At 41.6% G+C, this 23,264-nt stretch overlaps 1 protein-coding gene across 4 annotated transcripts in view; it reads right to left on the bottom strand.

The window, feature by feature from the left end:
• The window catches only part of LOC132398259 (interleukin-13 receptor subunit alpha-1-like), a 49,305-nt gene that overhangs the window by 12,965 nt on the left and 13,076 nt on the right, over nucleotides 1-23,264 (bottom strand). For 2 of the 4 annotated variants that reach the window (XM_059977404.1, XM_059977403.1), the window contains exons 2-9: nucleotides 22,999-23,147; nucleotides 20,741-20,906; nucleotides 12,997-13,117; nucleotides 12,735-12,919; nucleotides 5,625-5,776; nucleotides 3,195-3,327; nucleotides 1,713-1,812; nucleotides 133-217 (exon numbers count right to left, since the gene is read on the bottom strand). In XM_059977404.1, the coding sequence (XP_059833387.1) occupies nucleotides 133-217; nucleotides 1,713-1,812; nucleotides 3,195-3,327; nucleotides 5,625-5,776; nucleotides 12,735-12,919; nucleotides 12,997-13,117; nucleotides 20,741-20,906; nucleotides 22,999-23,147 (1,091 nt within the window). The remainder of the gene's footprint in view (nucleotides 1-132; nucleotides 218-1,712; nucleotides 1,813-3,194; nucleotides 3,328-5,624; nucleotides 5,777-12,734; nucleotides 12,920-12,996; nucleotides 13,118-20,740; nucleotides 20,907-22,998; nucleotides 23,148-23,264) is intronic. The other 2 variants (XM_059977405.1, XM_059977407.1) reach the window with 1 other exon arrangement.

The raw sequence follows: 23,264 nt of genomic DNA, 5'->3' as shown, positions 1-23,264 counted from the left end.
CACTCCGACCTTCAACTTCACAACCCTTCATCTCTGCCATCTACAGTTCTCTCCTCATTTCCTCACTGATTTCTTTTTCCAAAGGAAATGCTAAATGTTTTAAAAAGTTAACTTGGGAAGTTTTCAACTTACTGTGTTGTCGCCATTTGAGTCTCCAAACACACCCCTGAGCAGTTTTCCTGGATCGGGAATTGGTGGGAGGATCCACTTCTTAAGCCTTAAAAGTAAGAAAAGATTGACAATGACATCTGGTTAAAGAACAAAATAAATTCAAGGCATAAAATATTTTGTAAGCCTGCATTTATCACCTTTGCCACAGGAGTTCATTTACTCATCTGTTTGGTTTTCAGGATTTAAGTATTATTGACGGGGCTGGCAATTTGTTATCAAAATGCAAGTGCCCTTGGGAATGTAGTGGTGTGCTTAGTGAACTGCCTTGTGGAACTACTGCTGTCTTTGTGGTGAAGGTCTTTATGCTGTTGAGAGGGGTTTCCAGGGATTACACCCATTGGGATGGTGCATTACTTGGAAGAGAACCTGCCGGTGGTGATCTACCCATGTACCTGCTGCTTTGCCCCCTTTAAGAAGCACAATTCATGGGCTTGGGAGGTGATAGCAGAGTAGACTGGGTCAGTAAGTGAAATGCATTTTGTACATGGTCCATCACTGGGTACTGGTGGTGAAGGGTCTGAACTTAAGGATGGTGGGTGAAATGCTTCATCCTGAATTGTATCCAGCTTCTTCAAGTCATTTGGGCACACTGATCTAGATAAGCAGAGAATGGTTCATCACAGTCTTCATTTCAGCCTTTTGGTTGGTTGAAAGGCTTTGCAATGCAGGTAACTTGCTGTAGGATACCCAGTTTCTGTAGCCCAAGTATTTATGTGAGTAAATCAGTGAATGCGCATCCCCATTTCTGGGTCATCGATGAAACAGCTGAAGAAGGTTGGACACTTTTCTGAGAAACTCCTCTGGTGATGCCTTGGGTTGAGATGGGTAACCTCTGACAACCAGCTATTTTCCTTTATGCTCAACATGGTTCCTACTATTAGAAGTTGCCAGGATTCGAGGGACTGAGTCTTAGGGAGAAGTCAGGCAAGGCTAGAACAATTTTCCTTCTAGCTGAAGAGACAGAGTTGATATTGTAGCACTGTATAAAATCATGAGACACATAGATAGGGTGTACGTATGCCCCCATTTTGCCAGGATTGGAGAATCAGCAACCAGAGGGAATAGAGGGTAAGCTGGAAAGATATAATAGGAATTTGAGCGTAACTTTTTTTTAAGGTATTACAGATGAGGAAATGGTTGAGGCGTGTTCAGTAAAACTTAAGATATCTGGACAGGTACATGGATAGAAAATACATAGACAGATAAAGGCAAAATGCCAGCAAATGGAGCTAGCTTAGGTGGACATCTTGGTCAGTGTGGACTGTTCGGGACAAAGGGCATGTTTCCATGCTGTATGACACCATGACTCTATTAGTTTTTCAACTGATACCCATTGACTTCTGCTGTAGCAAGACTCCTTGATAACGTCTAAAGACAAGATCTGTGAAGCAGTTCCCATTGGCCAAGCCAAGCCAGACGTTAAGAGTAGCCAATAACACAGGAACTACAACTAAGAGGCTCAAAACAAATTGTGCATCATGGTAAATCTGGCAAATATGTTATAGTAGGATATTACAGAAATAAGCAAACAAGTCTCTTACTTCTTCAGGTTTGTGAGGCAGATGATTGCAATTACAGCCACTAATACAGGGATGAAGATAAGTAAAGCAATGTTCCAATTCCATTCTTTGGTGTCCTCTCCTGAGGAGAATATAGCTTTATTAGTGACAGACAATTTTACCTTCTTTAAAATGGTACATTTGTAAGCTTTGTGCCAATAAAATCTTTGTGACACAATCAGATGACACCCAGAAGCATTATCACAGTGTCCCAGCCTTTCAGATGCCATAATGTGTATCCAGCCCTGTAGCAGAGTGGTAAGGAAGTGAACTTAATTGATGATTGTCACATTGGATGTGGTTCTTCCTCACCATCGAGGAATGGCAAAGACATTAAAGAACTAATGCAAGAAAAGCCTTCAAGAGATCTGGCATATCACCAAATACAACCGTCAAAAGGTGCAGTTTTGAAAGTTTCCTGACTGGTTTCATCATGGCCTGGAACAGTAAATTACAATACACAGGCCCAAAGCTGACAGAGTAGTGGACATAGTCAAATCCATCATGGCAGAGCCTTACCCACCATCAACAGCACTGGTAGTATTCACAGGAGCTGCTGCCTCAAGAAGGCAACATAGATCATCAAGGATCCCCACCATCAAGGTCATGCCTTCTTCCCGCTGTTACCATTAGGCAGAAGGTATGGAAGCCTTAAGTTTCACACCACCAGGTTCAGGGAAACTACTTTCTTACAACAAGCAACCTGCAATTCCCTAATCCTAGCTCAGCCACAGAACACTACAGACCCACTTACACTATCACAGATTGATCTTCAATTGTGTTATAGTATTTATCGCTCTAGGCTCTGGAGAGCCAGTGGAATTTCTTCCCACTTGATGGACAACATGTCAAATATTACAGGACATGCATGTAAGCTAAGCAGTAAAGTTTCAAACAAGAAGTTCCCGCTAAGTTTATTTGTTATACAGAGTGATGGACACCTGGAACAGATGAGGTGTTGGAAACAGATATGACTGTTTAAGTGGCTGTGAGAGTATGCAGGGATATGGATGCTGCACAGTTTAATTAGGCATTGGGTTCAGTGTAGACATTATGGGCCATACAGCCTATTCCTGTACTAATATACAAAATTAAAAACTTCTTTTTTTCCTCTCCCTGCCTTGTGCTACATCAGGTGGCAGGCAACTCTTTAGCATGTTTTGTTACGAGGCCGAGTTGCTAGCTCGATGCTCAATCTAGCAGGGATGAAAAGCCTCCAAGGAGACAGCCAGGTCTGAACCACAGACCACTCACCACTACACCACCAGCTGATCATAAATGAAATGTAATAACATTTATTCTTGAACAAACAGATCAACTGATCTTCTATTTAACTAAACAACCAGGAGGCTTACTTCAGATTAACTCAGTGTCCAGTTTCCAAGCTTTTTAAGGAAAAAAATCAGTATTCATAAAAAATCCACACTCTACCTTTTATTATTTCATCAAAGGGAAAAGATTTACCAATATATCGCACTTCACTCCATTCACTCCATAATTCTGATTTTCCACATGTAGTAGTGTACTGGACTCGCACCTGGATGCTGTTATTTGAATTGAGATCTGCATCAGTGATATTTTTCTCTTGATCTTTGCTCTGGAAGCAAGTAATAATTAAGAGGCTTAAAAACAAAATTCTGTAGATCATGTTACTTCAATGGAAAATAGAATCCAGCAAGAAATTAAAGCTGTCTCAAAAACGTTTATTTGCAAAGTGAATTATTATTGAGGTGAACAGCAAGTTAAATCCATTACATAATATTGTATAAATCATTGTTCCACCTACACCTAAAATACTGAGTGGGATTGTGGTCCATGTTGAATAACAATACCACAGTGCTTTGGAAAAGAATGAAAAATCTTCAATCTGAGTGACCAGTGGGACTGACAAACTGAAGAGTGAGGGACAGCACACATTCACCTGGTTATAACAAAAGAGACTGAAAGACAACAGATTAGCTTCATTTTAGTACTCAGAGGGACAAATAATGTTGAAGGCATAAAATTATTTCATCTTCTCCATTACACTGTCCAGTGTCTGAAGGAGAATAAATTCTGCACAGGTGGCAGAACATGAACTTGAGGGAACAAATAATAAAGGGATCGCAGCAAGTTGGCAATACCAATTCCTGCAGATGAAAACAAGATCAATTTCAGGAACAGCAATTACCCTATAATCACAGGTCCAAGCTCGAATGGGTTTTTTCATTCACCACTACTCTGAACCTACAGACTCTCTTTCAAGGTCTCTACAATTCATGTACCAACATTATTTTAATTTGCTTTTTTTTGGCACATTGGCTGTTTGTCAGTCTTTACGCCCTCCTTATCTGCGGGGGATTGGTTCTGGGACCCCTGCAGATACCAACAAACGTGGATGCTCAAACCCTTATATAAATTAGCATAGTATTTGCATATAACCTATGCACATCCTTCCGTACACATTAAATCATATCTAGATTACTTATAATACCTAATACAATGTAAACAGTTGTTATACTGTGCTGTTTAGGGAATAAACAAGAAAAAAAGTCTGTACATGTGCAGTACCAATGCAACCATTGTAGCTCTTCTGGGAATGCTGATGCCACCTTGGCATCAGCCGATCCCGATTCTCCCTTGATCTTTAACTTCTTGAGGCTGTAGCGCTTTACGTAGCTAGCCAGCCATCCCTTACTAGCTTTAAACTCCTTCCTCTCGCTCACAACACAAGGAGCGAATGAATGAGACTTGAGGTGAACAATGCTCAAACGAGTAATACTTTTAATCATCTCTCGATTACAGTACTTATAATACCTAATACAATGGAAATACTACGTAAATAGTTGTTACACTGTCTTGTTTAGGGAATAAGGACACTTTGGAGTGGGCTCAATAATACTAAAGTCAGGATCTGAGGAGGTTGAGGGCTGAGGACCACTTCGGCAAGCGACATGCCACTTTTCAAAAGATCTAAGATTTCTACTAGCTCGGTGAGAGATAGCACTTTACACTCCCTCTTAGCCTTTGAGGAATTGCTTTGACCACTCGTTCCTGACGAAGGGTCTCGGCCCGAAACGTCGACTGTACTTCTTCCTATAGATGTTGCCTGGCCTGCTGCGTTCCACCAGCATTTTGTGTGTGTTGCATGACAAAGTGTTGGAAGGTGTTGAATCATTGTGGACAGAGCTAAAGAACTGCAAGGGAAAAAAAAAAGACCCTGAAGGTGTGGTGTACAAATTAAAACAGGCAATGGTACAATAGTCATTGGGGATTTCAATATGCAGGTAGATTGGGAAAATCAGGTTGTTGCTGGATTCCAGGAGGAGGAGTTTCGAGAATGCCTACAAGATTGCTTTTTAGAGCAGTCCATAGGTGGGCCCAGTATTTTTTCTTGCGGATGCTTCTTATATGATGCCGCTGCAAGTTTTTCATTGTACCTCTGCACGCACATACTTCCGCATATGACAATAACCTTTGACTTTGAGGTCGAATGGTGCACTCCTGCACCTGATTTGTATTTTCTTGTTACTTGACCTCTCGCCATTTCTTTAACCCATGATATTTCATTCTGAATGAATCCCAGTCTAGCTTGCTCACTCATCACATATCTCCAAATCTACTGTCTGCAAGGAGTTAGTACGTTCTCCCCGTAACCATGTGGGATTGCTCCAGGTGCTCTGCTTTCCTCCCACAGTCCAAAGGTGACCAGTTCATCGGTTAATTGGTCATTGTAAATTGTCCTGTAATTATGCTGGGGTTGAATCAGGGGTTTTGTTCGGAGGCACAGTTCAAAGGACTATATGGGCCTATCTGTGTTGTGTCTCGATAAGTATAGTAAGTAAGTAAAAGGTTGCATTTAACAGTTTGTTAAAGCTCTGTTTCTTTAACACACTTTATCAATCCATTACTCACCGAATAATAGTTCCAGGAACTCGTCTTGCTGCTCTTAACTCTTACTTCATAGAGCAAACATTGTTTTTTCCAATGCTCAGGGATCTCCCAGTTCACATAAATCCCTTCACGAGTCTTTGACACATTTTTCAGCCAAGGTGGTTGTAGTTTCACTTCAAGAAAATAAAATGTTGTGATATCATCAATTGCATTGTTTCCCAGTAAAACAAAGCATGCTGTAACGCTACTGCAGGCAGAACCCTAAATTGGGCTATTGATTAAGCAAGGTCAGAATAGGTATTTTTTCACCAGAGATTTTTGGGGGAAGGTTTTCCTCAGCTTCACTTCAAAATCTGTACAAATTGATATTATGTTCCACATCCAATGTTAGACCAAGAGTTAGAATTGACATGAAGAGGTTGTAGAGCACTGCAGTGCAGAAACAGGCCCCTTGACCCATCTAGTCCATCCAAAACTGTCATTCTGCCTAGTCCCATCAAATTGCACATGGACCTCAGCGCTCCATATCCACCCCCCCATCCATACGTTTATTCAAACATTTCTTAAATGTTTCAACCAAATCCGCATCCACCACTTCCGCTAGCACCTCATTCCACAATCTCTGACTGAAGATCTCCATCAGGTTCCCTTTAAATATTCCACCTTTTACCCTTAACCTAGGATCTCTAGCTCCAGACTTATCCAACATCAATGGAAAAAGTGTCCTTGCATTTATCCTATCTATACCCCTCATAATTTGCCTATCTGATCTCCCCTCTTCCTGCTACGCTCCAGGGAATAAAGTCCTAACAGATTCAACTTTTCCCCTACAACCCAGGTTCTCAAGTCCGGATAAATTACTGATAAGTTTTCTGTGTACTCTTTCATTCTTAACATCACAACCTTATTTTTACTGCAATTTCCTGCTAATTTCCTCCAAATGTTATCTTCTAAATCCTGCTGACTATTGGCTGTTCTACAAGATAATCCTTTCTTTTCCTCACTTCCGCCTATATAAGCCTTAGTCTCATTATCCCTGATGAGTAATGCCACCCCTCCCTCTCTACCACATCTAAAGCAACAGAACCAAGGAACATTGACCTGCCACTCCTCGTCCTCCTACAATCAAGTCTCACTAATGACTACAACATCATAATTCTACAGGCTGATCCATGCTGTAAGCTCATCTGCCCTAAATATAATACTCCTTGTATTGAAACTGATACATCTCAGGATACAATGCCTACCCTGCTCAACCTTTAGTTCCCATCTTTGTTAGTAGGCTCGACATCCATTATCCCCACAACCTCTTCACTCACTGCCCTAACACTCTGCTTCCCAACCCCTTGCAACTCTAGTTTAAACCCTCCAGAGAAGCACAAGGATATTGGTCCCCTCGAGTTCAGATGCAAACCCACCTTCCCTGGAAGTGAGCCCAATGCTCCAAAAATCTGAAGCCCTCCATTATGCACCATCTCCTTAGCCACGTGTTAAACTGTAATACCTTCCCATTTCTGGCATCACTAGCATATGGTACAGGTAGCAATCCTGAAATGACAGATCCTGTTTAAGTTAGCACCTAAATCAATGAATTCACTTTGTAGGAATTCGTCATGCTTCCTGCCTTTGACATGGGTAATGATGTGGACCATGACCTCTGGCTGCTCACCTTCCCACTTTAGAATGCTATGGACTCAATCTGAGATATCTCTGACCCTGGCACCTGGGACGCAACACATTATTCTCGTCCACAGAATCACCTATCTGTTCCTCTAACCAGTAAATCCCGTATCACTCATGTTCTGCTCTTTTTCCCACCTCCCTTCTGAGCCACAGGGGCAGGCTCAGTTCCAGAGTTGGTCATTGTGGTTTTCCAGAGGTTTTCCACTGGTAGATTGCCCACTCCTCCCCAACAGTATCCAAAGCAGTACACTTGTTACTGAAGGGAACAGCCACAGGATTATACTGCATTAAGTGCAAATCCTTCCCCTCTCCTGACAGGCACTTGCCTCCTGCAGTTCCCATCTATCATCAATATGATCCAAAGACATCAGCTGCAACTCCATTTTCCTAACAGTCTGGAAGACTCAGTGAAACATAAATTTTGCAGATGTCATCGTCAGGGATACTGGAGGTCTTGGTTTTCCCAAGTTGGCTTCATTGAATCTTAACTGATGTCCTATTACTGGTGATAGCCAGTGTTCCCAGAGACCATCTCCATCATTGCAGCTGCACATCCGAGAAAGCACGGAGGGAAGATAGTCACACGTAAGTCAGATCTGCCAATGGTCGGGTCTCTCAATCAATAAAGGGAATTATATAGTTTATTGGGATTTCACAGCAACCCAGCAATTACACGGTTCCTTTTACCATTGGCAATTTATTTCATTTCTTTATAAGGACTTCTTCACAATTTTCAATCTACCCAGTCAAAGTTGAACATTCTGAATATATCACTTTTAATGTATTTATCTTTCAGAATCGTGGTCTTTGACGGCAAGATTAGTCATTTTTGCCCTTTCCTGAGTAGCCCTAGTATTTGAGATATTCTTTATGATTCAACCACACTGCTGTGACCTTGAAGTCACAAGTCAAAACAGGCACATCTCCTTTCCCAAGGGGATGGTGTTCATTATTATGAGTGATCACCTCTTTAAAAAAAAGAGATGTTTACAAAAGTTAAGCTCCATAATTGCCATCATGGGAACTTGGATCCAGAACTCTGGAGTACCAGTTCACCTATTTAACCACAACATTGTCTTCCTTCGACGGTAATGGTTCTTCCACCATACCCATCAAGAATGATTTTAGGTTAAGTGAGTGACAGCATCACTGGGTAGCGCAGCTGGTAACGCCGCAATTTTACTCCTTCCGAAACCCGGGTTTGATCCCAGCCTCCACGTTGCTACGTATGTGTTTTGTTTGCAAGTTCTTCTTGTGAGCTCATAGGCACCCCAAGACGCTCCTCATCCTAAAGATTTATTGGTTGCTGCAAAGTGTCCCCTGCACAGGTAAGTGGCAAAAGAATTGAAACATGAAAATAATGATAGAGAGAAATAAGAAGAAATAAGAGAGAATAGGAAGAGATGGGCTATTTCCACTGAATCAGATGGCTAAATGGCCTCTAAGCTGCATTATCAGTAACTGAAAGGATGTAAATACACTGAATAATTATTTGAAAATCAGGGTAATTCCAGCCAATCCTGACCAATATTTATTCCTGATTTAACATCACTAAAATAGTTTGTAAATTCAGCAGCTCACTCTGTTTTGTGGAATTTTACTGTTTCTATTTACAGCCTTGGTAGTAACGTCCCTGAGATTTGTGGTGAGTTAGCAGAGTATGTACTGTTGCCATGCGGATGAACTGGGTTAGTAGTGTTCCTTTGCAAAGTTCATTTTTAAGAAACAAAACACAAAATCTGTGTGCAGAAGACCCAGTGTGTGGGATAAAAAGAGTGGGAAGAACACTGGGACAGGTAACAAAAGTGAGTTGAGTGACTGGAGTCGACCAATGAAAACACAATAGTTTACAGTATTTGGCAAACTTCTGTTTATGATTTGAAAAAAAAACCCAAAACGAGATCAGGATCAGGCCACTCACCACAGTGAACCGATGGCACAATTTACTTAGAACAGCTCTGATCTGATTGTAATCTTAAATCTTCACTCCCATCTACCCACTGACACAATTCACCCCTTTCTTATCAAATATCGACAAACCAGTTGTCTTAAAACAACCAGATTCTCTGTTTCCACTGACCTTCGAGGAACAGGAGACAAATTTTGCCTCACTTCTTTCTTAATGAGAAATCTTTATTTTAAAAAAGTGACCCCGAGTTTCAGTTTCTTATGCAACAGGAGGCATCATCTCTCCAACCACCCTGTGAGGTTCCCTAGGTATCTGACATGTTTCAATCAAGTCCACTCTCAAGCACAAATATGCCTAGCCCTTACAACCTACCCATTCAACGTCTGTATACCTTACAACCCACCCAAATCCTGTATGCCTTACAACCCACCCGTTCAAATTCTGTAGAGCCTACAACCCACCCATTCAACAGCTGTAGACTTTATAATCCACCCAGTAGAAGCTGTATACTTTCCCTGAATGAACATAGAAACCTACAGCACATTACAGGCACTTCGGCCCACAATGTTGTGCCAACCATGCAAGCTACTCTAGAAGCTGCCAAGAACTTCCCTACAGCATAGCCCTCTTATTTTCTAAGCTCCATGTACTATCTAAGAGTCTGTTAGGAGACCCTATTGTATCCAGGCTTACATTAACATCTCTCCTTAAACAAGGACAGAAATTCTGCAGACAATAATCCAGATGTGCTTTCATTAATGGTCTGAACAAGACATGCAATCTCCATTTTTATTCAACTGTTCTTGCAACCAACATTCCCTAACTAGCTGCTATATTTTCAGGAACTGTTTTCACGTTATACACTGGGATACCCAAATTTGTTTGCAATTCAGAGCTCTGCCATTTCTTGCCACTGCGATAATGCACTTTGATTCAAAAACAAACCCTGCTTGCCAAAATGAAAGGTTCACACTTTTACATCATTTGTGTCTTCAAGTCCGAATGGTTAAAGCAATCTCCAAATTTGGGATAGACAAAAGAAAAAATGACAAAGATAATAACTAGAATTAAAGAGTGCATAGACAGACTAGTCAATAACTAGAATAATAAGAAAAAGAAAATCCAGCCAGAAGAGGGTATATTTTAATAGAAAATGGAAGACAGAAGTGATGGGTTAAGGGTTAAAGGTGAAATGTTTAAAGGGAACATGAGGGGGAACTTATTCACTCAGAGGGTGTGAGACTGTGGAACAAGCTGCCGGGGAAGTGGTGAATGTGGGTTTGATTTAATCATTTAGGGAAAATTTGGATAGGTACATGGAGGGGAGGGGTATGGAGAGCTTCAGTCTGGGTGCAGGTCGATAGAACTAGGCAGATTAATAGTTCAGCGTGGACTAGATGGGCTGAAGGGCCTCTTTCGGGGATGTAGTGTTCTATGAGTCTACTATATAATTTACTTAAAGGAAAGAAGAAGTAGGTTTTGAAGGTAGCAGCACACTAAGGAAATGGGACACAGAGCATTATAAAGAGATACAAAGTATGAAAGTCTTGCTACTCCTGTATATAATGTCAGTTCAACCCTCTCTCCAGAATCATGTCCAATTCTGAACACATTTGCAGAAGACCATGAGGACTTGGGATGTGGAACTACAACTACAGCAACAAAACTGAGGGTAAAGCTGTTCTTTGTAGGTTAAAGATAATCTATGTAAAACAAGTTTTTGTATCTGCCTACACAATAGGAACCAAGGAGGCAATAATAATGAGGAATTCAAAATTAATACCTTAAGACAAAACAGAAAGGAGCAAAAGGCAACAGTGCTACAGCTGGTAGAGCCCTGTCTCACACCTCCAGTAACTTGGCGACACACCAGTGTATTCAATCCTGGCTTTGGGTGCTGTCTGTAGAAAGTTTACTTGTTCTTCCAGTAAATGAACAATGTTCTTTCCCACATGTGGGTTGGTAGATTAATTGGCTACTATAACTTGCCCCACAGTGTGTAGATGAGGGGTAGAATCTGGGTGGGGTTGTGCAATTTGATGAGAATAACATGTGTTGCGTGTAGAATGGCTATAGAAATGTACCGTATGCCAAAGAGCCTATTTCTGTACTGTATCTCTCCATATCACACCTACTAGATCTAAACAAACTACAAAATCCCTGCAGCTGTATGTGAGGTTTCAAAAGAGCAGGGTGCAGAGACAGTGTTGTGACCTACCAAAAGTGTCCAACAGTTTTATCTTGATTTTTATCCTGCAGTTTCCTGCGCACCAATTGCTATCTGTTAGCATGATGTTAGCAATTTGGGGAAGTTTAGCAATAACAGTGACTGCTAATTTCCTGTATTAAATATTGACATAAAATAATTGCCAAGATCAGAGAGATTTAAAGGCAGACAGATTAATGTTTGTGCAGCATCAAACCCTTCCCCTGATGCAGCGGAGCAAAACCAGAAAATGCTATACAGGCTGAGGTTGCACACTGGGGAAGGAAACTCCAGGAACAGAAAGGATTTTCAGATCAAAGGCCCTTGTCCAGAACTGGGAAGGAGACAAAAGAAGGGTGGGGTAAAGAGAAGTTCTCTGATAGTGTGACCACAGGCATAAGCTGTAAACAAGAATCAGTAAGAACACAGACGGAAGAATGCAAGGGCTGCAAAATGCAGAGCGGGAGGATACACCCAACAGAGATTGTGTAAAAAGTTGTAATTAGAATGTTTTTCTTGTTTGGATTGTCTAAGAGTACATTGCTTCCAGAAACTGCATTGTCCCTGCATAATGCAACAAAAAGTCACTCTGATGTTTCATGAGAACCCATTCTCTTTTGACAAAAGATCTTGCAGACGCTGCAAAGCTAAAATCTAAATTGTCAGCAGGTCAAGCAGCACAAGTGAAAAGTGAATGGATTCTGACTTCTACCTACAGAGTGAGGCCACCAGACACAGAACCTCATAGGTTCCATCCCACCCTTACTTCCCTGTACACATGCATTTTATTCCTTCACACAATTGTTCATCAACTCCCCATTTTTTTGCCATTAACCTAACGAAAGGGGTAATTTATAGCAGTTAATTAGCTCTCTAGTAGGTCACGAAGATTAAACTAGAGAAGCCAGGGCAAGTCCTCAGGCAAATTCCACAGAGCGACAGTGCCAGAGGTTGGAATTGAAACTGTGCACCTGGTACTGAGATACTAACTGTTGCAGCTTTATTTTGATTAACTTAATTTTATTTCAAATATCAAATACTTTTAACCCATCAGCTCAACTTTCATTTCTTTATGAATTGGAGCAGACTGGATCTCATGCCAACCAGTTCAATCAACCTGTCTAACCTGTAGGTTACTTTCAATAACTAGGGTGCAAAACCTGCTTGAGGAGCAGTACTGTGCATTACTGCTGGTGAAGCACTAAGAGAGCTGCCTTAGCCTGCAAACAGAAATCCAATCACAAATGTTCCCTGGTTACATTCCAGCTTTCACAAATAGAATCAGCCATATCTTTTTAAGAATGGTGTCAATAGCATGGAATTGGTCACATACCAAAGGCATAGCTTTCCAGCTTGTAGAAGAAAGGTTTTATCTTTGTAGTAAAACTGCTTCCTGAAACTTGAATATTCAAATCCTTGTAGGCATTGAACAGGTCACGTGAAATTAGGCAACCCACACGCCTGCCATTTTTAATAGTGTAATTGGTGCAGTTCTGAATAGTGTCCATGAATGTTTGCCTGCAAGATCACAAGACATGTTTAGTTACCGTATACACAGCACATACAACAGATTAAGTGACTCAACAATCAATTACCAGTAATGGAAGATATAGATCGTGTCAGGTGGTGCCATGCTTCCAGAAGTCCAAGTACAATTTACATATTCAAAGTTGTAGAAAAAGCAATTAAAGTTTGTGACGGTGGTGTTACTGTCTCCTACAAAAAAAATTCAAATGTCAGAAATTAGATTCGATTACCAATCAGGAATAATATCTCCTGCTTACTCTTACACTAAAACATCAACTTATCATATAACCCATGTTTCTGACAAACTGTTGACTAGAAATGTTTCAAAGCAAAACAAATCTAAAACCCACAGGTAGGTTTATCAACCCGAATTTCTGCGTGCAACTGCTCCAAATTTACAAGTGACTTACTGCTTTTAAACTGATTTCAGCAGTCTTTGAATCAACATAGTTAGGCAGATACACACATCTGTTAATAGTGGAACATCATTAGCACGGATTCAACACAAACTGTATCAGGCACAGGTTTAGGGCAAGAGGGAAAGAGGCACAGAGTTAACCTGATGAGGATTTCCTCTCCCCTCCCTACATACAAATGGCTGCAATCTCTGTGCAATAACCATGCCAACAGAGGAATGGCATCATGCTTTGGATGTAGAAAGTAGTAACTTGACAACACCGCCCATCACAAATGTAAAGACAACCATGCTCTGTTTATCTTGTACGTACGTTTGTATGTTTTTATGAAAAAAATTAATTTTTGAAATAACAGAGGATGGTTGCAATGTGGAACACATATCCTGGTAGGTGGTGAAGGCAGAAACTCTCCTAACATTTAAGAAGAATGCACACAAACACTTGAATTGCCAAGGAATAGAAAGCTAAAGGCCAAGTGCCAGTAAATAGGACTAACGACAGTGAACTTTAGACACTCAGTAGGGATGTGATGGATCAAAGGGCCTGTTTCTCAGCTGTAATTCTATCTGACATCATTCCTGATTCTAGCACATGCTCCACCGTCACAACAGGTCAACAGCAGATGCCATTTCATCGGCTCTTCACTCAGTCCTGGAACATCTGGACAGTGAAGATGCATATATCAGGATGGTCTTCATTGACCCCTGATCTGCATTCAACACTATCATTGCTTCAAAACTAATCAATAAGTTCAAGGTCTAGGCCTCCACACCTCCTTATGCAACTAGATCCATGATTTCCTCACGTGCAGACCCTCATTCAGTTCAAAGTTTGAAGTAAAATTTATGTACATACATGTCACCACATACAACCCTGAGATTCTTTTTCCTGTGGACATACTCAGCAAATCTATAAAACAGTAACTATAAACAGGATCAATGAACAACAAACTGTGCAAATGTAAATATAAATAAATAGCAATAAATAATGAGCGCATAAACAACAAGATAAAGATTCTTTAAAGTGAGATGATTGGTGTGGTGACACCAGAAATAGAATCAAATGGAATGGAATGCTGTTCAGAAAGAGTAGCTTTATCTGAAACATCTCTCTCTCTCTCTCTCTCTACAGATGCTGCCTGACATGCTGAGTGGTCTCCACACTTTTTTTTATTTCGGATTTTCTGTTCAGATGGGTAACAATATCTCCTCCACAATCACCATCAGCACAGGTGCACCACAAAGCTGCAGCAAAGCCCCCTGCTCTTCCAACTTTATGTGCATGATACGAGGCCCAGTACAGCTTCAATACTGTATTTAAGTTTGCTGACAACACCACTGTCATTGGCCAAATCAAAGGTGGTGATGAATCAGCATATAGGAGAGGTTTGAAAATCTGGCTGAGTGGTGCCACAACAACTTCACTATCAGCATCAGCACTACAGGAGGAGGAACCAGGAGGTCCATGAGCCAGTCCTCATCGGGGGATCAAAAGTTGGAGAGAGTCAGCAGCTTTGAACTGCGTGGTGTTACCGTTTCAAAGACTTGGTTCTGGGCCCAGCACGTAAGCGTCATTTTACAGGAAGGCATGGCAGCACCTTTCCTTTTCTAGTGAAAATTCAGCATGTCATCTAAAACTTTGAGAGATTTCTATAGATGCAGGTTGGAGAGTATACTGACTGGTTGCATCATAGTTTGGCATTGCAACACCATTGCCCTTGAATGGAAAGTCATACAAAAGGTAGTGAATACAGTCCAGCCCATCATTGAGTACATCTACAAGAAGCACAATAGCAGGAAAGCAGCATCGGTCGTTAAAGACCTGACCAACCAAGCAATGTGCTCTTCTTGCTGCTGCCATCAGGAAAGAGGTAACAAGTGCCTTGGGTCATGAACAGTTATTATGCCTTAACCATTAGGCTCCTGAACCAGCGTCGGTAAATTCACTGACCCCAACACTGAACTGATTCCACAACCTACAGAATCATTTTCAAGGAGTTTACAACTCAGACTCTCAATATTATTTACTACTTATGTATTACCATTATTTTGTTCTTTTTGGATTTGCTTAATTTGTTGTCTTTTGCACTCTGGTCATTTGTCCAACTTTGTGTGTAGTTTTTCATACTGATTCTTAGTATTAACTGTGAATACCTACAAGAAAATCCCAGAGTAATATATGGTGTCAGGTATGTACTTTGATAATAAATTTACTTTGAAGTTAGCTGCTAGGATCTATAGATTGATTTGTAAATCTCAACTCAGCAAACATACTGAAACAAATAAACAAACAGCTCATACATTTTAGGCATCTTTCATGTTCTGTCCTGTACTGTCCTGGTTTGGTCTCAGGTACTAGGGAATCGGGGGAGGGGCCACTGAGCAGCATCAGCATTGGACAACATGGCATCAGTTCAGACAGGAAGTGGGAAAGCTGACAACTGGCACAAATCACTCGCTCAGCTAATACAAGGGTGCTCATTCAAGTTGAGCAGCTTTGAAATGGTGATGAGCAACAGTTCTATGTTCTCCAGAAAGAGTAGCACTATCTGAAACATAACTCTCCTTCTCTCTCTGCAGATGCTGCCCAACTGCTGAGTGTTCCCTGCACTTTGTTTTTATTGCAGATTTCCAGAATTTGCAAGGTTTTTTAAAATGCCAAAAATGATGAATCAGTCTATCAGTGTTACACCGCAGAACTACAGGCCACAGTACAAATAGACATTGCACAGATAGAAGGGCTTGTACAGTCAACAGAGCAGATCGAAGTTCTGCTGCTTTGCCATATCCATCTCAGGACAGAGGTGGAGAGTTAAGGACAAAGGAAATGAACATCCCAGCACCTGCTAACAGCAGACTCCAGTGCATGGGTACAGGGTACAAAGTCAAAGGCTTTCCAAAACCATGGGTGGCCACAGCAGTGAGCTTCCACATCACAGTTCCCGAGAGGCATGTTCAATCCTGACCTCGGGTATGTGCAGTATGTAGCTTCTTCCCATTAACATGTCAATTTCCCCCAGGTGTCCTCACCTTGTCCCATATCACAAGGATGTGCAAGTTGGTAAGATAACTGGCCATTGTAAAGTCTTGGGAAAGACGATGGGAATGCAGAGACAATGAATTATGAGCTTGGGCAAGATTAGTGTGAATGGGTGGTTGACAATCAGTGGGCCAAAGGTCCCATCTCTCTCTTACTCTACAGACTGTTCACCTCATCTACCGCTGCAAGTACAGAAGCCAGAGCTGAATAAATAGATATATATATATTCCAAGCTCAAGGTGAAATCCTTTGAGCCTAGGTAGCATTTGATCAATTACTCTTGGCAAAATTAAAGAGAATGGGCAGCACTAAGCATTTGATTGGAAGCTGGCCGTGGCTATTGGAAGGCAATAATGCCGTCCCAGAACGCTACTGGGCAATATCTCAAACCCAGTTATATCCCAGAACGCTGCTGGGCAATATCTCAAACCCAGTTATATCCCAGAACGCTGCTGGGCAATATCTCAAACCCAGTTATATCGCAGAACGCTGCTGGGCGATATCTCAAACCCAGTTATATCCCAGAACGCTGCTGGGCAATATCTCAAACCCAGTTATATCCCAGAACGCTGCTGGGCAATATCTCAAACCCAGTTATATCCCAGAACGCTGCTGGGCAATATCTCAAACCCAGTTATATCCCAGAACGCTGCTGGGCAATATCTCAAACCCAGTTATATCCCAGAACGCTGCTGGGCAATATCTCAAACCCAGTTATATCCCAGAACGCTGCTGGGCAATATCTCAAACCCAGTTATATCCCAGAACGCTGCTGGGTAATATCTCAAACCCAGTTATATCCCAGAACGCTGCTGGGCAATATCTCAAACCCAGTTATATCCCAGAACGCTACTGGGCAATATCTCAAACCCAGTTATATCCCAGAACGCTGCTGGGCAATATCTCAAACCCAGTTATATCCCAGAACGCTGCTGGGCAATATCTCAAACCCAGTTATATCCCAGAATGCTGCTGGGTAATATCTCAAACCCAGTTATATCCCAGAAAGCTGCTGGGCAATATCTCAAACCCAGTTATATCCCAGAACGCTGCTGGGCAATATCTCAAACCCAGTTATATCCCAGAACGCTGCTGGGCAATATCTCAAACCCAGTTATATCCCAGAACGCTGCTGGGCAATATCTCAAACCCAGTTATATCCCAGAACGCTGCTGGGCAATATCTCAAACCCAGTTATATCCCAGAACGCTGCTGGGCAATATCTCAAACCCAGTTATATCCCAGAACGCTGCTGGGCAATATCTCAAACCCAGTTATATCCCAGAACACTGCTGGGCAATATCTCAAACCCAGTTATATCCCAGAACGCTGCTGGGCAATATCTCAAACCCAGTTATATCCCAGAACGCTGCTGGGCAATATCTCAAACACAGTTATATCCCAGAACGCTGCTGGGGAATATCTCAAACACAGTTATATCCCAGAACGCTGCTGGGCAATATCTCAAACCCAGTTATATCCCAGAACGCTGCTGGGCAATATCTCAAACCCAGTTATCTTCAGTTAGTTTTTACCTCCCCCTCTAGTAGCAGTGCACTTGTTGGTGCAATCACATTTTCTTAACTGCACACTGGTCAGTTTCATTTGTACTGGCTAGATGATGAAAGAGGACATGCTAGACCTAAGCAACATTCTGGCTTGTGCTGATAAGCTGAGGAAAACAGTCCTGTCAGACAAGTGTGACAACAGCAACTTCCAAAATGAACAAGTCTTTAGCTGTATCTTTAACGTTAAAGGTAAATAAGAAAGGAAAAAAATACAGATGGCAGAATAAATTAAGACAGAATTTTTAAAAAAACAAGATGATTAGAATTCCTATAAATACTTAAGAGACAGAGGAATTAATGGATTTGGTCCTATAAAGTCAGATACTTGTAATTAATCCGCGGATTCAACCAACCGCGAATTGCGAAAACCCGTAAGTGCTCTTCCAGCACTTGTTGTTCGAGCATGTACAGACTTTCTTTTCTTGTCATTATTCCCTAAACAATGCAGTATAACAACTATTTTACAAAGCACTTACATTGTATTAGGTATCATAAGTAACCTAGAGATGATTTAAAGTATACGGGAGGATGTGCGTGGGTTATCGGGCATCGGGATCGAAAAAAAATCGTAAGTTCTCTTACTAAGTAAATCAGAACAGGTACATCCGGTATTATTTAGCATCAGTTAGTCAAATGTTTGTCTTAGTATATAGTATATATTTTACCTTTCTAAGCATATAAAACACTTAAGAACGTATTTTTCGGTGCTGGGCTCGGGAATGGAATTTTCCGAGTTTGATCCAGTGACAGATCGCTCCCGAGTGCGCTCTCCACCATGCCGGGTTGATGTGGAGGATCAAAAACCCAAAACCCAATAATTAAACCACTGCGTTGCTTGGTAATAATTGCAGCTTTCATTGGGGCAGGGCCTTTCTCACTTTATCCTTTAAAATTGTTCCGATCGTTGACTGACTTTAGCCTAACGCTTTTCCAATGACTGACGGCATTTCACCTCTTTCTGATCACTTTATTATTTCCACTTTGTTCACAAGATCAATCGTGATCTTGATTATTTTTGTGAACAGAAACACTGTGCATTCAGAGCTCTGGCTCTTTAATGATCCCCATTGTCTCTGCTGTATTTGTACCTTTCTCCCTGCAGACCCTCTGGCTCAGATTTGGCTCTGGATGAAATTAATTCCCTCTCACTCCACAGTGAGAGAGGGGGCAACACGAAGCCCCAAGGGTAGGAGTCTTGTTCTGGAGCACAAACAATTCCTCTCTGACAATGCTACGGCTGATGGAGCCAGAAGCAAGCACAGAGAACTACTCGTGGAGCCACTGGCTCACAGCTCCAATGACTTGGTTGCAATGTTGGCAGGGAGGCTCCAATGCACACGACTGACAGAGGCTGCAGAGGGTTGGAGTCTCCACCAGGCCACACCTGCTGAGGACACCTTCAAAAGGCAGCTTCAATCTTTAAGAACCCTCACCATCCGCGATATGCCCTCTTGTTACCATCAGGGATGAGGTACAGGAGCCTGAAGACACACACTCAATGCTTTAGGAACAGCTTCTTCTCCTCTACCATCAGGTTTCTGAATGGTCCGTCAATATCATCTTACACTATTGCGCTATTTAGTTTTTATTGTAAGTTGTGCACTGTATTCCCGCCACAAAACAACAGATTGTGACAGTTTACATGTTTTCCCTGTGATCGTATGGATTTCATTCGTTTGGCCCGGCTTCCTCTCACATCCTGAAGTCACGTGGGTTATGTTTTGTGCTGTAAGGTACTGAGTGTTAGAATCTACATGAGTTGATGGGAATGTGGGAAATCTAAAATGGGATTAAAGCATAGTCAAGGTACATGGATAATTGATAGTCAGCATGGATTCAGTAGGTTGAAGAGCCTGTTCTCATGCAGCATCTTTCTATGAATTGTTAGGTCATCACCAGCTATCAGACAAGTTCCCTTCAATGGGGAAGTGTCTGGGAAGAAGTGCTTCCATTGCCAAGAATTTGTGTTATTATGAATAATGCGTGTATAGCCCCATCATGTGAACTTCTCCATTGTTTAACTGAAGGACAATTTTGCAGCACACTTCCTTCTAGTCATTGCTCTACCCTACCCTGCTTTTCACCTCCTTTTAATATTCTTCCAATAAAAATACAGTTTTGATTGTATTCTGTTGAAAAAATCCTCCAAATCAGTATTCTGTATCATCTGCATGCTCTGATGATCGTCAGGCTGCTCAGCACAGGCAGGAACAGGTCTGCTACTGCATTACACTGAGATACTGAACTGGCAGGGATAGTCTGCCATGGTATAGCTTTGGGCTACAGTACTGGTGGGGGCAGTTCTGTTACAGTATAACACTGAGGTACAGCACTGGCAGGCTGGATAGGTCATTCATAGCACTAGGCTACAGTACCGGTGGGGATAAGTCTACCATTGTATAACACCGGAACGACACTGGTGGGACAAGTCTAGGGCTATATCTATATCTCCGTCACCATCACCTCAGCCCACTGCTGTAGCCTTTGGTCAGTTGAGGAAGATCAGTCCTGGCACAAAAGCCTAAAAGTCCTATCCTGCTTACAAATGTTTAAATCTCCTCTGTTTTATGACTGCTCCGAATAATCACATTAAAGTACAATACTTTACAGGAACGTATAACAATCTACTCAACACACAAGCAATAAATAATGTACAGTTAGAACATGAGTTCTAATGTCACTTTAGAAATTCCTGGTGCTTGACTCAAGTGATTCAGTAAAGATTGTAATTACATTCAGTAAAGATTGGTATCACATTAGTGTGTAAACAGTGAGAACTTTGGCATTACCTTCTACAGCACCGGTATAAGTATAAACCCAGCCACTTTGTTGACAAGTAGGCGGACTAGAATTCTCCTCTGTAGTCAATGCCACCAATGCCTTCACTCGGAACTTGATGCCCTTATTAAGAAGCAGGACTTCTTCACGGCTCGAAAGAGGATTTACTTTTGTTCCCTAGATGAAGGAAATAGGTAATAGATAGATGATATTGTAACATTAGCAGAATGAAATTAATCTTGAAAGCACTAAATAAAATGTAGTAGTTGTACATAAACACAGATGAATGCTGGTCCAGGTGAGCCAGGGCCACTCCTGAAAAACCGGGGCTAGTTTTCACTTTAAAATAGGCAGCAGCTGTGGGGGGGGGGGGGGGGTGAGAGAAAGAGTTAATCAAATTTACTGTTTTTCTTTCTTACATGGTTTTGAGAGTTACTATCCATTTTTGTCTATGAACGTGGTAGTAAAAAGCGATGTTGGCACAATGATCTTCAACCTATCGAACAGTGATCAGCTAGACAAAATGTAAAATTAATTAGCTAACAAAAAATTTAATGGGACAGTAATTTAGAAACAAAACATGAAACAGAAAGACTGGGTGGAGCTAAAATGGTGCCAGAGGACAACTTCTTTCAGTACATCTGTGAAATAGCTTAAATTCCTCTTTTTAATATCTCTTTTTTCCACTTCAAGGTGGCTGGGGTTCTGTTGGAGTCCGTGACCTACAGCTGCACTCAAATTGAGGTTCTTTATGGCGGTGTGTTTCCATTCCTGGAGCTCAGGAGTGGCGGGAAGATGTGTAAAGCTTCGCACTGTGGACTCGATTGCTTGCCAGTGTCGGCATCTGAGACATGGTGGGAGAATAGAACATTGCAACAGCGGGTGCAGCTGTCGGAGGCATCTGGATTTGGGTTATCTATATCTATCGATCTCTGTCTCTCGATGGTGCTGTGGGTGGGGAGTTTGCTGCCGATTCTGGAGTCAGAGAAACTCAGAATAAAAGTGCTGCTGCAGACTGTAACACTGTAACAGGGAGTGGCTTGATGGTCTCCCACTCACCGTGGAATGGGGGGCATCTCTCTTGCCCTTGTCAGTGAGAGAGCCTGCGACATGTTGAGTTGTTGGGTGAACAATGATTTCTGATGGACTGCAAATCATGGTCTCCCTTTGGGGACTTTGCTACTGCTTGCTTGGTGGATTGTGGGTACTGATGCATTCTGCTGGAACGAGTGGGGGAAAGGGAGGGGTGATGCTTTGTTGCTGCTTGTGTGGGGTAGTGAGGGGGGTCTTTGGGGTTCTATCATTCATTCTTTGGGTTTTTCTTCTGTTTCATGGATGTTTGAGAAGAGTAAGAATTTCAGGTTTATACGGTATACATAGTCTGATATTAAATGGAACTATTGAAAATATACATAGTAATACACACACAATACTGGAGGAACATTTTGGGCTGAGACTGCCTGATGAAGGGTTTCAGCCTGAAACGTCGACTGTTTATTCTTTTCCACAGATGCTGCCTGATCTGCCGAGTTCCTCCAGCATTGTGTGTGTATTACTTTGATTTCCAGCACCTGCAGGTTTTCTCTTGCTTGGGATTGAAAATGGTCAGCTGATTGGGCAGTATCGAAAATGCACTGAACAAACACTGTACTATAATGGACTTTGCTTTTTGTGTTCTCATTGTGTTCCTTCCGGTGAGATGTGTGTAATTTACGTTTAACTTACGTTCTCCTTGTGAATGTTGTTTGTATGTGTGTGAAATGTTGCAGAAAACAGGTTTTTCATTACACTTATGTAAACATGTACTTGTGCAGTATGACAGTAAACTCGTCTTTGATCTGTGGAGCGAGAGGGAGGCAGACAGAGTACATTAGGTGTGAATGAACCTTCTTCAGCAGTGCAAAACCTCTTTAACCGGATACATCAACAGTTTCTCTTCCCGCAGATGCTACCTGACCCACTGAGTATTTCCGGGTTTTTTTGTTTTTGCTTTCTTTCAAGGGGGTTGTATATTTGTTGATACATCATTCCCAATAGGAAAATGAAGTTAGTCAAGGACGAAAGTTGATTTATAAATAGAAGTTTCACCCGAAGACATTACAAGAATGAATCCATTCAAGAAAATAAAGTGGGCGTTTTAACAGTTTATCGAAAAATAACATTAAAATTTGAGCATTCATTATTATTAAAATCAACTATGTTTCAAAACAGAATAGACATTGAATATACAGTGATATACGAAAATAATAATTAATAGCAAACATCTTACCTGCCACTCACCACCATCATATTTAAATGAACTTTCATATCTTAAAAAATACTTCTTGGTATGTTTGAGATGACTTGGAGTCCAGCTATAATTAATTAAGCCAATCCCTCTCTGTGCCGCAGTCAAGTTACTTGGTGGCTGAAGACTCACTGAAAGGCAAGGAGGACAATGCAGTGAGCAGCTCAGCTGGACAAACAGAGAGCAGTCAGACCAAAGCACAGTGAGAGTGCTCCTGTGTAACCAACACACGTGGTGATGCTGCTCAA

Source organism: Hypanus sabinus, chromosome 8, assembly GCF_030144855.1.
Source record: "Hypanus sabinus isolate sHypSab1 chromosome 8, sHypSab1.hap1, whole genome shotgun sequence".
Classification (NCBI taxonomy): domain Eukaryota; kingdom Metazoa; phylum Chordata; class Chondrichthyes; order Myliobatiformes; family Dasyatidae; genus Hypanus; species Hypanus sabinus.
This window is presented reverse-complemented; position numbering and strand designations above follow the sequence as displayed.